Source organism: Macrotis lagotis, chromosome 6, assembly GCF_037893015.1.
Source record: "Macrotis lagotis isolate mMagLag1 chromosome 6, bilby.v1.9.chrom.fasta, whole genome shotgun sequence".
Taxonomy (NCBI): domain Eukaryota; kingdom Metazoa; phylum Chordata; class Mammalia; order Peramelemorphia; family Peramelidae; genus Macrotis; species Macrotis lagotis.
Genome location: NC_133663.1, coordinates 158,807,534 through 158,824,828, shown reverse-complemented (window position 1 = coordinate 158,824,828; position 17,295 = coordinate 158,807,534). Strand labels below are relative to the sequence as shown.

Genomic DNA, 17,295 nt, shown 5'->3' with positions numbered 1-17,295 from the left:
AAGCAGCAATTTATAAATATAAATTACTACCCCTTGATTTATGGGACAATATGGAAAAGATTACAATCCCTAATATGAATGTTAATTTACTAGAATTTTTACCTAACATTCCTCATTTCCTTTACATCCAAGACAACAATACTTTGGGATTCAAATTTTGACTCTGCTACTTTGAAGAACATACTTAATCATGGGACTACATTTGGGAAGACATTAAGCTTTTCTAGACTCAGTTTTTTTGTTGTTGTTTAACTCAACTATATAATTAATCAAAGCTTCATTGTTCAGATACAGAAAGAGAAAATATTTGTGATTGAGTCATTTCACTTTTAATACCTTAAACTAGCCATGAATGGTAGTACTTTCATTTTGAAATTTCACTGTGAAATTGTTTCTTGTATGTATGTAGTTGTTTGAATATTATTTCTCCAATTAAAAGGTAAGTTTCTTAAGGGCAGAGACTATTTTCGGCTTTCTTTGTATCCCTGGGCATTAAGTACAGTATGTGGGACATATTCAGACCTTAAGGACAGATTTTTAAAGAAGTTGTAGGATCATCTTGAGAAGAATAAAATTCAGACTTATTATGATAGAAGTCCCCTCCCATCCCCCACTGTGGTTACAAATTCTGTTTGATGACAGAATATTATGCCTATAGAAATGTAATTGTTGGGCTTTTTAAAATTATACTGAATGAAGCACTAAAATGTATTGATTGAAATTGCTTTACATAATTGTACATATATAACCTATATCATATTGCTTACCATCTCAGGGAGGGGTGAAGAGAAGGAAGGACGAAAAAAATTTGGAATTCAAAGTTTTAAATAAAAACGTTAAAAAATTGGAAAAAAAATGTATTTCAGGGGACAACTCTGTAGGATAACTAAGAGGGAGATGACTTAATATCTTCCATCTGTAATTTGTTTCTTTCTATCTCATTAATTCACACATTCAAGCATAATCTTTTGCTTCAGTGACCAAATTATAGTCACAGCTAACAAGTGTACATCTAATGCTCTTTTTAGTGGCTCAAATCTTTTAAAAAAGATATTTTCTCCATACTTCTGATAACATCTTGAAACTATCTTGTTTCAATCTGAAGGTGTTTTCTAGCAAGTGTATGTCCAAAACCTTTTGAACATTTCTGATGCAGGGGCAGCTAGGTGGTAATTAAAGCACCAGTCCTGGAGTTAGGAGGATTTGAGTTCAAATCTGAATTCAGACACTAACTGTGTGATCCTGGGCAAATCACTTAACCCTATTTGCCTCCCCAAAACAAAAAACAAAAAGTTTCTGATACAAAAATTTCCATACTTTATAAAATTCTTATATGTAATATTGCATCAATAATAGACCATTTCTATTGGAGTAGATATTTGGTAGAAGAAACAATCATAGTCACTTGTTTAGAGGTTAGATTTAGTGCCAAGTGGATCTGGGTTTCAAATTCCACTTCTGTCTCTTTTTAGGTGTGTTTGTCTCAATTAGGTTTGTTGAATATGTTTAACAACATTCTAAGTTGAATAAACTACTTTAGCAATTGCACAAACCACAAAATTCATATGTGACACCATCCAAAACTCTAAGGCTGCTTATCAGTTCAGAGAAGTGAATTATGTAGATAATAGTAAATATTTCTAGTCAGAAAAATTACATAGCAATTTTGAAATATGACACCATTCTAATCATAAGGTTTCTATGAAGTTCACCAAATTGAATTTTTAATTAAGCTAATTTCTTACTTGTATCTTGGAAATTCACATCATTTCCATTGTAGGCATTTTTTAACTTGTTGGTCATCACTCGAAGGGCCATGATCTGTTGTCTTATGAAAGTGTCTGGTCTAGTAATGTCTACATCGACTTCTGGATTATTGATCTGATTGGTCAGTCCATCGTTCATGATCTCAGGCAAGTATCTGAAAGGTTGAAAAAAAAGATAAAAATTATGAGAAAAGGTTCATTTCAAAATAGGGTCTGTTTTGTTTTAATCTATAATGATAGCTAAAACAGAGCAAATGAACTTATTAGATCCAGCTCCCAAGAAAGCCACCTAGCAACAACCATGTTTATTATATTAGGTAAATAAAATTTTCAAAAGAGGAAATTGTGGTTAAAATAGTGACTCCATCATACAAGCACTTATACTTAATTATTGTGTTACTAATATCTATGAAAGAAGATTGAATAGAGAATTATGGAATTTAGATAGACACCCCCCCAAATATTTGATTCATTGATTAGTTCTAGTGAATGAATTTTGTTGACTGGATTAAATAATCCAGCTTGAATAATAATTTAAATTCTCCATTTAATTTTGAATGTGCAAATTGGAGAAAAATAGCAACGGTATAACCTTGAAGTCTTCCTTGAATTAGAACAAACTTCAGGGATGAAAGATGTTTTAGAAAGTTCTAGAACTGGGGTTTTTAACTTTTTTTGTGTCATGATCTCTGGTTATTGAAGTCTGTTGAAGCTTATGAACTGTTTTTCAGAATAATGTTCTTAAATGTATAAAATAAAAGAATAAAACACAAAGAAAACCAGTTATATTGAAATATTGTTATTAAAATTAAAAAACCAAGAAGTTCACAGATTTAAGACTAAGAATCCCTGACCCAGGAGTGTTAGTCCTTAAAAGATTGAAGATAATATTACTTAGGGCTTTGACAAAACTTTGAGAAGAAAATTAACATGAAGGAGATCAGTGGCATAAAAGTATATTACTTTCAATTCAATGAAATTCAAAAAGTATTTGTTAAGCAACTAGTAAACAGGATACAAAGACCATGAAAAATAGTGCCTGTCTTCTTTATCTTTCCTCAATATATATATATATATATATATATATATATATATATATATATAATTTTTTTTGTATAAACAATGGCTTTCTGGTAAAGCAAAGGGAGGATTTTAGTGGGAAATCTGGATAATGTAAATATACATAGATATAGTAATTAATAATTTTATTATTCTGATTATTTAATAACATATAATACAATATATAATCATATCATTATATTATATGGTATTGGTAGATATCAATATATGGTACTTGAAAAAATTTTCAGAGCATTTAATCAATTTTCGGTCTAATCCAATTTTTCTATAACTCCTCAATATACCAACACTAAAATCTAAATATTTACTATTTCAGTTTTTTCTAGGTTGCCTGTATATACCTTCTTGATCAAAATTAATAATTACTCTATTAAAATGCAACCAATTTGTGAAGTTTTTGTTTCCTTCCCCCCCCCCTGATTTTCTGCTCCTACCAATTCATATTGTAGAATGTTTTAAATTTAAATTATAATGTCTTAAATTTATTTTTCAAAATAGTTTGGAGATTTAATAATACTAATTAGGATTTATATAATACTCTAAAGCTTTCAAAGTGCTTTATATATTATTTCATTTCAGCTTCTACCCTAAGAGGTAGAAGCTATTATTATCCCCATTTTATAGATGAGGAACCTGAGACTAAAGAAGGTTATGTGACTTGCATAGGAACACACAGTTAAATAAGTAACTGAGGCAAGATTTGAACAGTCTTCAGAGTCAGTCTTCCTGAGTCTAAGTCAATGCAGAAGCCACATAAGTGATTTCTTTACATCCCTTAAAGTTAATGTCTCAGGTCTTCTCATTTTGAACCCCCTCTAGCCTCTCTGATCTTTTTGTTTCTCATATTTTTCTATTTTAGTGTTCTCTATTTGTGACCCTTCATGCCACTTTGCTACTTTGTTCTCTGGCAGTGATGCTAGTATTCTCCTTTTTAAGTCTCAGCTTCAGTTTCCAAGTCTTACATATATTTCTAATGTTTTATACCTTTTTCTACTTATTTCTCATTCTGATCTATAAGTTTTTTTATACAATGTATTTATGTTGGAAATTATTCTTCTTAACATAGACTATCCATTGTTATCTTTCTGATTCCTCCAGGAAACCTCCTTTTTTTGAAACCTTTCAGTGATGCTAATTGATTCTATCCATCAACTTGCAATCTGGGAGACTGAAAAACACACAAGAAATGATGCAGTTTATTTTTAAGTCCCTTCTCAGGGTGTTGGATTGTGTGAATGAAATGTTTGTGTCTGAATTGTTTCATCTGACTTAAATCAAAGATCCTCTGAGCAGGTTCCATGTATCCATTTATATCTTGAAAAGTCCCAACCACAATCAGCATTCACCAAAAAATAAATCAACAAACACACAGAGTGCGATGTAAATTTTTTCCTCAGGAAGTTTGCCTTTAAAAATGTCCTCATAAAAAAGTCACAGAAGCACAACTTTTTACTTTTGCAGTAAGGCACTAACTTTTGTCTGCTCTTTTAGCTTCTTTGTTATGTAAACTCAGTCTATAATCTAATTTGCAGACTAGATCTCATGGGACCTCCAAAAGCTACTCTGAAGGCAAAATCTTGTTGGGATACAACAGTGCTTCAGATGGCTAGCAAAAAAGATGGAAATGGTGTTCCTGAGATCCCCAGTTCTAGGCCTTAAGCTGTTTTACCATTTTGAGTCCAGGGATAACAGCTCTCTCTGAAAGAATCAACTGATTCCTCTCAAAGAACACCATAGAAATATGCTTTTGTTAGAATTTGAACTTCTTTTATATAACCAAAAGAAGATGGCATCTGATTATCTGTTGGTTGATAGGAATGCTTCCTGCCATCAGCCTTCATACAGTAGTGACTATCAGAAACTAGTGGAACAAAGACAAGGATTCCAAAAGGAACAAAAGCCAGCCAAAGACATGAAAATTCACCCTTTGCTGAAATAACAGTTTCTCAAAGGACAGAAGGTGACAGTTAGTTTTGGTGTTGCTCCTTGATGTTTCAGCAAAGGATTACTGCAGATGTACCTGTGTTGAGTCAGAGGAGGACTTTGGATTTTGTTTTCTTTTTGTATACTGCACTCACTGCCTTGCCAGCTAAGACTCATTTATCAGAAGCCGACTGCAATAGCTTACATGGGAATTCTTCCCTTGGGAGCCTGAACATTCAGGAACAATAAGAGACTGCCAAGAATGTCTGGCCTCTAGCTGTGCCTACTGATGCTTCCCTAGTTACAATGAAAACAAGGAACAATGCCTCTGTGTCCTCAAAAACCTTTTCTCCTCTCTGTTGTATTCAAAGGGTAACTTTAAAGACAATATAGAATTTTAAATCTGAAAAAGAAGGGAAATTACCACTTTGTCAATTACTTGAAATAGGGATTGAGAATAAATCCACAGAGATATCTAGGAGTAGGAGATGGCACAGTAGGATTTGTGAAGCCTTTGGCAGGATTAGGATTTCATATACAAATTTTTGATCTGCAAGGCTCCGGAGACCCTTTACATCTCTACTACTCACCAATTTTTGGAGAAAGCCATTTTTGAATTTGCAATTTTTATACTTATAGTTGGTTTTATGCAAGTCACTAATAGAGATCTTATCCCTACCTGACTTGTAGAGGAGATGGAACAGGGGTGGCAAAGGAGAAAGAATTGGCTTGAGTTTGATATTTCGGGGCGGGGGCATAGTTGAAGCCATATCTGCCTGGATCAGGGAGATACTCAAAAGAGATGACAAACTGGAGTGCTAAAACTGAGATAAGTCACAGTCTTCCTTTACTCTTGGGATTCCTGCTTCCTAATGAGCTTTCACTACATATGATTTGTGAAGGGTAACCACCAAAAATTTGGAAACATGGCTGACATTTTTAATAAAGAGCTTTAGGCTTTGAAAATAACATGTTGGGGGGGTAGGTTATATCTTGGTCTTTGCCTTGTGTATATTTTAGTTTTTCATATCTAGTTTTAATTATATTATAAAAATAAATTATATATTTAATACTTTGATTATTGATTATAGAAACATTGCTACTGAATATAAGGTAAAGTGGCCTGGAATGTAGGAGGGGCTAATATTTGAATGCTTATGGAATAACAGTTCTTGCCAGGGTCAACCCTACAAAAAATTATGCCTGGGCTCCAATTATTTACTTCATTGACACTTTCCTACGTTGGAATTTTTGTACCTAGTGCATACTAGACATAGAGCAAGTAGTGCATGACAAACATTCAGCTGAGGTGTTCAGGAAAGTCCACTACAAGGGAAAGACAAAGAATGGCACCAAACAGATGGTGAGGTTTCCAAGGAGGCAGGGGGAAAGGCAGAGGAGCCTCTCTGGCTTGACATCTAATAATTCCCCATATTAACAATTTATGCTAATTGCCATGCTGTTGCGGTTTAGTGGTTTCACTTGTGTTTGATTGTCATTTCCTTCTCTAGTTCATTTTACAGATGAGGAAATTGAGGCTAACAGGGTTATGTGACTTGCCCATGATCAAACAGTTAGTATTTGAGATTAGATTTGAACTCAGGAAGATGAGTGTTCTTGTCTTCAGTCTTGGGGACTCTATCCACTGACTCACTCACCTTACTGACCTTAAGTAGGTGCTCTGCCTTTTCTTGTGCCTCAAAAGTTCTATAATTGTTGCTAGCCTCCTAAATTTGGGATTGGGAGACAAGGACATTATTTTTTATCCTAGTTATATTAGGTACTAACACAGTACCTAAAATTCATCAGAATGAATGTTTCAACTGTCTCCAAAAAACCCCCAATGAAATGCAACTATGGTACCTAGGAGCACCAGCAAACTTAAATGAGTATTAATCTTTTGTGAGAGGATCAGTACCAACTAATCATTAAGGCTTAAAGAGGTATTTTCTCCAATTGTTTCCCATATCCAGAATGTTCTCCTGCCTCATCTCTGCCTCAAGACTTCTTAGCTTTCTTTAATTCCTAGCTAAAAGTCCATCTTTTACAGGAAACCATTCCCTAACCCTCTTAATTCTCTTAATTATTTCCTATTTATCCTTTATATAGTTTGTTCATATATATTTATTTGCATGCTACCTTCTTCCCTATAAGCTCTTGAAGGCAAGGACTATTTTTTTTTGCCCTCTTTTTGTATATCTCACACTTAGCATAGTGTTCGGCACAAAACAGATGCTTAATAAATAGTAATTGATTGACTGATCATGAGACAAGCATGAGTCCAAAGAAGGTCACAGGTTGCATTAGTAGTGAAAGATGGAGTTATACTATCCCTAAACTATCTGTTCCACACATTTTAAATGCAGTCTCATTGATCTCCTTGTAGATTCTGCAGTATGACTTGAAAACTATTTCCATTCTATTTGTTGCATAGCTTCATTGCATTGTACCTGTCTATTGCAATTGATATGTTCATGTAAATGGTAAGCTATGCTTTCTTAGCCTTTCATCAGTTAAAAAGAAAAATTTTGCCTAGGCAAAAAGAATAATTTTCATCCAAATTGTGACTCTCTTAAAAGTTCTCCAATACTGGAACTGGGCTTAAATTTGAATCTAAATCTCTTTTCTTAGTTTATACACTTGAAAAGACATTGCTTTCTTTTATGGTTAGATAACCAAAATTTAGTTTCCATAATTTTCTCCCTATAAAATAAAATACTATCCAAAAGGGAAGTAAGTCAATTTCCAATGGTCTCATGAAGTAGATGTTCAGTAAACATCTTAAATTCAACATGGCTAAAACTAAAATCATGGAAAAAACTTCTTTGTAAAGGAGGTGCAAAAAATACTGAAGAAAATAACACCTTAAAAAACAGAATAGATTAAATGGTATAAAAGGCCCAGAAATCCACTGAAGAGATCTCTTTAAAAAGTAGAATTGACTAAGGAAAAAGAGACAAAAGATCTCTAAAAAAATTAATTCCTTAAAAAATTAGAATTGAGTGAGTGAAAGTTAATGAGTTCATGAGATATCAAGAAAAACTAAATCAAATTTAAAAATTGCAAAAAATTGTAAATATCTCATTCAAAATCAATTCACTTGAAAAATAGATCAAGAAGATATAATGTAAGAATTATTGGACTACCTGAAAGCCATGATCAAAAAAAGAGCCTAGACATCATTTTTCAAAAATTATCAAGGAAAACTTCCCTGACATCCTAGAATCAGAGAGTAAAACAGAAATTGAAAGAATCTACTGATCACCTCTTGAAAGAGATCCAAAAATTAAAATTCCCAGGAATATGCTAACCAAATTCCAGAACTCCTAGATCCAGGAGAAAATTTTGCAGGCATACATAAAGAAAAAATTAATATTGTGGAGCCACAGTCAGGATAAAATAAAATTTAGTATTATCCACTTTAAAAAAGCAGAAGGGGGCAGCTAGGTGGCACAGTGGATAAAGCACCGGCCTTGGAGTCAGGAGTACCTGGGTTCAAATCTGGTCTCAGACACTTAATAATTACCCAGCTGTGTGGCCTTGGGCAAGCCACTTAACCCCATTTGCCTTCCAAAAAAACCAAAACAAAAAACAATGTACACCCTTTGATCTAGTAATAACACTACTAGGTTTGTATATTCCAAAGAGATTTTTTAAAAAAAGAAATGAACTTTATCAACAAAACATTTATTGTAGTTCTGTTCTTTTTGTGATGGCAAGGAATTGGATATTGAGGGGATGTCTATCAATTGGAGAATGGCTGAATAAATTTTGGTACATAATGGAATACAATGTAAGAAATGATAGGTAGAATGATTTTAGGAAAACCTAGAAAGATTTACACTGCTGCAGAATGAAGTGAACAGAACCAGGAGAATAGTGACAACAATATTATATAAGCTAATGGGAATGACTTAGTTATTCTCAGCAATATAATGATCTAAAACATTTTAATTCTGAAGGACTTAAGATGAAAAACGCTATCCATTTCCAGAGAAAGAACTAATTGAGTCTGAATGCAGATTGAAACATACTTTCTTTTCTGTTTTTCTTTAGAATTTGACTAAAATGGAAATATGTTTTGCACGATTGTGCATGCCTATTCTATTTAAATTTGCTTGTCTCCTCAATGAAGGGGTAGACAAAAGAGGAAAGGAAAGAATTTGGAATGCAAAATTAAAAAATGAATGCTAAAAACTGATTTTAAATAAAATTGGAAAAATAAAATGTTAAAAGTTCTCTTTAAATTATAGGTGATATTAGATTATTGGGGACCTTGAAAGCCTAGCAAATCAATTCAAACTTTATTTGTTACACCATAGGGACCTAATGGCAATTTCTAAGCAGAGACAAGACATGATCTGATCTATTTGGCAAAAGCAAACCTAACAATAATAATAATAGTAATTCATATTAACATATCCCTTTGATGTTCACAGTTCATTTCTTGATTACAAACTTATGAGGTAGGCAATGTGAATATCATTATATCTATAGGTAAGGAAACTGAGGTTCAGCAAAATTGCGTGACTTATTAAGGTATAGCTATTGATTGTGTTACCCAGGACCTCTGACTTCAAATTTGACGAAGGTATTTTGAGCGTCACTTTTGAAAGGTTGCCAACCCTTGTCTTAGAAGGATGGTCCACCTTCAAAGGTTTTCTGAGTATGGCAAATACTTTATGGTATATGGTTTAAGAGAACTGGGAAATTTTTTCAATACTCTAGGATTTAGTTAGCAATTAAAACAATAGGGATCTTAATTCAAATACACAAATTTAGTAAATAGTCACAACTCTTTACTGCTTTATTATCTCAATTCATTCTATGGCTCATCTACACTGAACAAATTTAGTGAAGCATGATCTGATTTGTTGTTGTTAGTTGTTAAATCAATAACTTATTTATTTCCCAGATTTTCCTATTTATCCTACTTCTTCCAAGTTATAATATTTACTTCTGGTCTAGGGGAAGATGATCCTGTTTCTATAAAGGATGAATCAATATGGAAATAGCATGGAGAAACTTGCAGAGAAAAAGTTCATTTTCAATTGGTCAAATGGATCCTGATCTCACTCTCATTCCTCAAGTACTTTTTTCTAAATAACATTCAAGAAATCATATAAAAAATGCAAAACAAACACTTGTGATTGTTGTCTTGCTTAGTGAACAAGATAGAAAAGTGGAAAATTGTTTTGTATCGTTCATACCGGAGGGTTGAGCAATGCTTGACTGAAGAAACCCTGTCTGTTCCTCCATGAAATCATTTCTGCCCTATTAAGTGATGTGCATGCTGATGGAAATCAGCCCTAAAAATCATTTTCTTTTCAGTTTTTCCTCATATCCCCCTTCCCTTTCAGATCTTTTGAATTCAGAAGAATCTTTTCTTAAAAAGAAACCTCTTAAGGAAAATAGAGATAATAAAATTTAAAATGGCCACCTTCTCAAAATATGCAGGAAAGCCTTTGGGTAATGTAGAAAGATAAAGACTTAATAGAATGCCAATATTATTTCTTTCCCTCTAAAATGGACTGAAAAATAAACCTAATCCTAATATGCTGATCATACAAAAGTTTTATTTCCTTCTATGTCTATGCTTTCCTGTTTTAGACCTAATCATTCTTCCCTGACTTCCTTATAGAGAACTCATTTTTGCTATTGGGCTGTAGAAAATATTCTTCCTTTAGATGATGAATGACTGAAAATGTACTCCTAAGGTCTCTAGAATCATCCCAGGAACTTTAGAAATCTCGGATTTGTAACGTGCACCACAAGTCTTTAATTTTTTTTTCCTTTGGTCTTCTAGATTATTATTGATTTTTCCACCATTACTTACTAGCTTCCTTTCAATTCCCATTTGTCTGAATTGAGTGAGAGAGTTGCATCGTCTTTCTCCCATTTTCTCTTAGGGAAGTTATTTAGGCAAGTGAAAAATGGGAGTTACAGAAGTAGCATTTCATATCACTTTCCTTTTGGTTGCTGAAAATGGACTCTGACCACTTTCTTGTGAGGAATTTGATAGACAATTGAAGTTAATTCTGAGGAAAATCCTTCCCTTTAGCTATTCTTTCACCCTCTGGTGGTGGACCAGAGGTGAGACTTTCATCAATTGAATGAAAAGTTTTTGTTCACCTGACCTCTGACAGCATCCCATTCGAGGGCAGAAGTTTGCAGGGAATATATCTGTTATGTTTGATGGCTATGTGGTCTTGTTTTCCATGTCAGATTTCTTGCTTGAAATAAGACTTAATCCAGATTTGTTCATTATCGATACAACTTATGACACATTACCTGTACCTGTGGCCATCTCAAGAGAGGTAGAGGCCTGGAGTAAACTGTATTGAGTGTACTGACCTAGCTAAAGTATTTATTTTGGTGAAATCAGGTGAAAATTGCAGACTTGAAGGTACAGAAAGGGCTAAAAAAGATTTATGAAACTTGACGGGGGCAGAGTTTTCTCAGTGACAGTAGAGAGAACAGTGTTTATAAGCTAAACCCTGTATATAGAGAGGAAGCAGAGCATAGTGGATAGAGACCTCAACTGGTAGTCAGAGAGACCTGGGATGGATTCCACCTCAGATACATACAAATTGTATGACCATGGACACATACCTTAATCTTTTTGAGCCTCAGCTTCCTCATCCTCCCATATATATGCAAATTTTCTATTTACTAGGATTTTCTAGCTGTGTGTTTTGTTTCCTCTCAGTAGATTATAAACTTCTTGAAGGAAAAGACTTTGTTTTGATTTTTGTCTTTTTATGAATGAATAAATGAAGAAGCATCTAATAAGCATTTATAATCATATCAGGGACTATATGAAACACTGAGATTATTCCTGTCTCTAAGCTTTTACATCTGTTTTTCTCTTCATGTCTGGAATGTTACATATCTCTTTTCCCCTAGTTTCCTTCAAGACTTTGCTCAAATCCCATCTCATGAAAGGGGCTTTTCTTTGTTTTTAAAAGTTATTTATTTATTTATTTATTTTCTTCGATTATGAAGCATTTGTTTTTTTCTTTCTTACTCTGATTCCCCAAATTCAGGAAAAAAGAGAAGGAAAATAAGACTCATAACAAATATTCCCAGTTAGATCAATAAACTCCCATATTGGTTATGCCAAAAAAATGCACGTTGACTCTATCACCTGTCTGTCAGAAGATGCACAGCTTGCTTCACTATTGCACCTCTACAAAAATCATGTTTGATTATTCTATCTATCAGAGTGATCAAGTCTTTCAAAATTGTTGATCTTTCTAGTGTTGTTGCTAGGGTAGAAATTATTATCTTGTGTCCTTTTCACTTTATTCTGTATCAGTTCATATAAGCCCTTTCAGGTTTTTTTGAAACTATCCTTTTCTTCATTTCCTATCCTATCATAATATTCTATAACATTCGTAAACCACAATTTTTTCAGTCATGCCCCAATTGATGGGCATCACTTTAGTTTCAATCCTTTGCTACTATAACTAGAGCTAGTATAAGATATACAAAAATATGCAATATATAAAATGTGTATGTTGACATATACATAGGTATATATAGATATATAGATATATATTAGAACAATGAGAACAATTGTATATATTTGAATATATAAATATAAATACATAAAATACATATAAAAGCATAAATATATTTAATATAAGTATCTATTAGAATAATTATACTTTATATTTTTTCCCAGGGCAAAAAGATGGAGCCCTTAACTCATAAGGAGGCTGTCTGGCCATCTTTATGTTTTGCTACCTTGCATCTCCCTCCATCTTTGTAGCACTCTAGTTTACACCCCAAGTTTTTTGTGGCCCTTATTGGTGAGTGTCCACCATATCCAAGCAACCTCAATATTGTACTCCAGCTAATTACGTGTACCCTGGCCAACCCCTCTTCCTCCCCTCTCCCTTGCCTTGCCACTAGTATAAGCCAGCCTAGCCACTTTCCACTTCTTGTCTGAGAACAGTAATCAAATCAGCAATAATATTCCTTGGTGAGCTCTCTTTTCTTTCAATGTCTTTATCTCAAATCCTCTTGGTGTCTTCTCCTACAAGCACTCAGTAGTGGCATCCCTGGGTGGAAAGGTGAAAGCAGTTTTTCTTACATCATAATAGCTGGTTTTTGAGACCATTTTTAGCAGGAATGGGGAAACTTTTTTTTCATTTAGATATTTATAACATCATTCTTAGGTCATACAAAAGTGTCAACTTAAAAAATAGCCTTTGATTAATTTATCCCTAAAAAGCTCCTAGATTTATTGAATTCTGAATCCTGCCTGCAGTTGGTTTGGCAGCTTTATCAAGAATACAGTAGCAGACTTTAATCCCTCTGTAACATTTACCATCTCCATATTTTATCATCTTTGGCAATTTGATAGGTTATTTTAATTTGCTTGTCTTATTGTTATTAATGATTTAGAGATTTTTCCAAATGTGTATTGATAGTTTGTCCCTTGGTATAGATATGTATAATTGCTAATATTCCATTATCTATGGTGCTTTTAAAGACAATGTAATTTTCCTATGTGGTTGTCTTGATATTGTCAATTTTCATTGTAGGCTTGACCAAAAATAGTTATTGTTCTTCCTGCTTTTGGGGGATTTAGTTGAAGTCTAACAAATTCTATTCCAAACCTATATTTTAATTTTGAATGAATACTTGTATTTTAAGAATGTTTTCTATAATCCATTTTATTACTTTCATTTTATAGGCATGTCTTTTCTATTCCCATTTTGATTATTAACCTTGACTTTTCTCTGCATCATACCATGTTACTTTTTTTCAGAAATAAATCTGCCCTGAGCACCTGAAGTTTCGTTTGCTTAGAAAAATTTTTTTCAACCATTCTTCCTTCTCTCTCTCTCTCTCTCTCTCTCTCTCTCTCTCTCTCTCTCTCTCCCTCTCTCTCTCTCCTCAAAGCCTAGAATGTACTCCCTATCGATTTAATTTTTTGCCACATACTTATACAAACATGCATGCACACACATATCTACCTATACAAACATACATGTATACACATATGTGTACATGCAAGTGTAGATACACCTGTGCATTGTGTTTGCATGTGTGTGTATATAGAAATATATTCTTTTCTTTCCTAGGTCATGTAAGAATTCACAGTTCATTAATTTTCCTCTCACCCAATTCCATTTCTGAGTTTGAAAAAACCCTTAGAGTGATGAGTCCCAATTTTAAGAAATAGCAAGTCCATTTATTCCTCTAGTTTTTTTTCCCAGTTTACTTCTTTTTTATGATAGAAAAGAATAGAACATGCCTCTGTTTTCTCAGTGTTTCTTAGCTAGGGTGGGATTCCAAAGGGATAATGGACTTGAATATTATAGTTGTTGTTTAATTGTTTGCAGGCCATGTCTGATGCTTTGTAACTACCTTTGGGATTTTCTTGGTAAAAATAGGGAGTAGTTTGCCATTTCTTTCTCCAACTCATTTTACAGATGAAGAAACTGAGGCAAAAAGGGTTAAGAGATTTTGTCTAGGATCACACAGTTAGTGTTTGAGGCCAGATTTGATCTCAGGAAGTTAAGTTTCCCAGACTGCAGGTCTAGCATGCTATTCATTGTGCCAACTAGCTAGGCTGAAGATTTTATACTCTTGTTTGTAATAAACCTTTAGGTAAGTAAGCACTGAGCTACTGTGTATCTTTTTCAATCTATTCAAACTTGTTTACCTCTCTTAAAGTTTTTAGCATATTTTATTTTCATTTTACAGACTTTCCAATTCTGGTTTTCTTCAAAGGAATACTTTGAAGTTATCAATTTTGCTAAAAGGTCATTTTCTCTATAGGATAATTCTATAGATTATATTAGTGTTGGGTGAAAGTAAAGTGCATTTACTTCTTATTCTATTATATTTTAGCTTTTCCTTTAATTTTTACAGTATTGATGACAGACTAGGTAATAAAAATTTCCTGATATATGAGTTGTTTCTTTCTAGCTACTTACAAATATCTTCTCTTTGTCTTGAAAGCTCTGGAGCTTGATTACAATCTTACCGGATAAACTATTTCTAGGGTTCCTCTTTCTGACAGCCTAAGAATTTTGTTGACCTGTTAATATTCTTTTATGATCTACTGAAATATGAGTTGTTTCTTTATGTTTTTTCTTTTCTTTCTTTAATTTATTTATTTTTTGCAAGGCAATGGGATTAAGTGGCTTGCCCAAGGCCACGGCTAGGTAATTCTTTTCTTTTCTTTTCTTTTTTTTTTTTTAGGTTTGTGCAAGGCAAATGGGGTTAAGTGGCTTGTCCAAGGCCACACAGCTAGGTAATTATTAAGTGTCTGAGGCCAGATTTGAACTCAAGTACTCCTGACTCCAGGGCCGATGCTCTATCCACTGCGCCACCTAGCCACCCCGCTTCATATTTTTTCTGAGAGGTCAAATTCTGTGTTCTATATCACTATTTTTGTTGATAGTAACCTTCCCTCTTCTTCCAATTTTGCCTTCTTTTAACTTTGTGCAAAAAATTCTTATTGTATCATTGTTCTATCTTATTGTTATACTACATTTTCCAATTCTATCTTCTCCATTCTCCTTTTACGATAGTCACTGCTTTGTTGTCATTTCTCAGTTTCTATTCTAAAGTGTTAAGTTTTCTTTTGGAGGGCAGCTAGGTGAGGGTGGGGCATTTAGGTGCTGCAATGGATAGAGCACTGGCCCTGGAGTTAGAAGGACCTGAGTTCAAATCCAACCCCAGACACTTAGTCCTTACTTAGCTATATGATCTTGGCCAAGTCATTTAACCCCATTGTCTTGCAAAAACCAAAAAAATTTTTTTTTCCTTTTCAGGTTTCACCACAAGCATTAAAATTGCTCCTATACTAAATATAGGAATACATAATCTATGTGCCCTATATAATAACAATGTTAATATAATAAGAATAGCTAGAATTTGTTTAGTACACTATAGTTTAAAAAAGGAATTTACATTTATTAATCTGATCTGATTATCATCTGATCATCACAATGACTGTCTGGAATAGTTATTATTATTATCAGAGATGAAGAAACTGGGACTGATAGAAGTTGAGAGAGACTTAGTTTCTTATATCAAACAGCTAGCTGTTTGAGGTTGAATTTGAATTTAGTTCATCTGGATTACACATCTAATGCTCTGTGCACCATGGCATTTGTCTGCTAATAATTACACTAACACATAATTAATTTTGTGATTTATAGATACATATATGCTTGTATATTATATGGTATATGCATGTCTTTTTGTTGAAATGGGTATTTATATAGAGACATACATTTCTAGATACTTTTATATGCACACACACATATAACAACAGGAGTATGCTGGTAAATGTTTAACAACTGACTCTAAAAACATACATCCCACTTTTAAATTTAATTTGCATTATTAACATTTTCCCTATCACGTTCTTAAACTGGACAATGAACAAGACAATTCAAGTCCTGATATGTAGAATTAATAGATTTCTAAGGCAATGTACACATAGAAAATTTAATGATCATTTTCATTAGCTGGTATGAGCAAGTTCCAGAATATATCCTGATAGTCATATTTTAGCTAAAAAAATCTCTAATAGTCTCTGAAATGAATATGTTTGATTAAAGAAAATATCTACCAGATTTCCCATTATCTTTCCCATTTTATTTTTTATTTCCCCTTAAGTCTTCTTTATTCATTTGTTAGATGCCATACAATTTCTGAAACATTTTAGTAGTTTCCTTATCTAAGAACTTGCACATGTTCTAAAACCTATAATATAGTGCACAACACATCCCTAAGTTTACCAAAGGCTGCTAGGTAAACACAGATGGGCAACTGTAGAAATCAACATCTTTATTCATTATGCCATCTGGAAACTCAGTTACAATTTCTTTCTGAATAGTCATTAGGAAAAGACACCTTAGAAGCTGTTAATACATTGTCAGATTTGCTGATCTAAGTCTCCAAAGGTCTACTTGATAAAAGGTAGGTAGTTAGGTAAACAGTTACAGTATGTTTTAGGGACACATGCCAATGGCATTTGATGTTGCCCTAAGATGAGGGATTCATATAGAAGGCTTCAATATTTAGGGAACCTGAGAAGATCCCTATTGCTTCCACACTTGTATTTTCACATTACTAAGTTCTTCCTGATAATGTTTACAAGATCATTAACACAGGAGGCTTGAAAATGCAACTCAGCAACTCAAGAAAAAAAGTCTTAATGAGGACCTGTTTCTCTCTCTCTCCCTATCCCTCCTACTCCTCAACTAATCTCTCGCAGCTGCTTCTGAAGTCAACTTTGGCCTCCTTTTCTCATTCCCCTTGGACCACATCTGCTCCCCACACCTGCAGCTAGCCTATCAAAGTCTCAGACAACCTCCCCTCCTAACTTTTCCACCTGCTTACAAATCCCACTCATCCAACTCCTTACGCCATCTTACCACCTGCTCAGTCCACCTGTAGCCCTGTCAAATGACCAGACTAGACATCCTTCCTAGTGTTTTGTCTTACTTGCCAGTTCCTAAACTCCTCTGCCAATCAGTTGTTTCACTCAGTG

At 33.6% G+C, this 17,295-nt stretch overlaps 1 protein-coding gene across 2 annotated transcripts in view; it reads right to left on the bottom strand.

Annotated features, from left to right (window-relative positions):
* Nucleotides 1-17,295, bottom strand: part of GPC6 (glypican 6) — a 1,417,939-nt gene that overhangs the window by 10,651 nt on the left and 1,389,993 nt on the right. For both annotated transcript variants that reach the window (XM_074191897.1, XM_074191898.1), the window contains exon 8: nucleotides 1,746-1,921. In XM_074191897.1, the coding sequence (XP_074047998.1) occupies nucleotides 1,746-1,921 (176 nt within the window). The remainder of the gene's footprint in view (nucleotides 1-1,745; nucleotides 1,922-17,295) is intronic.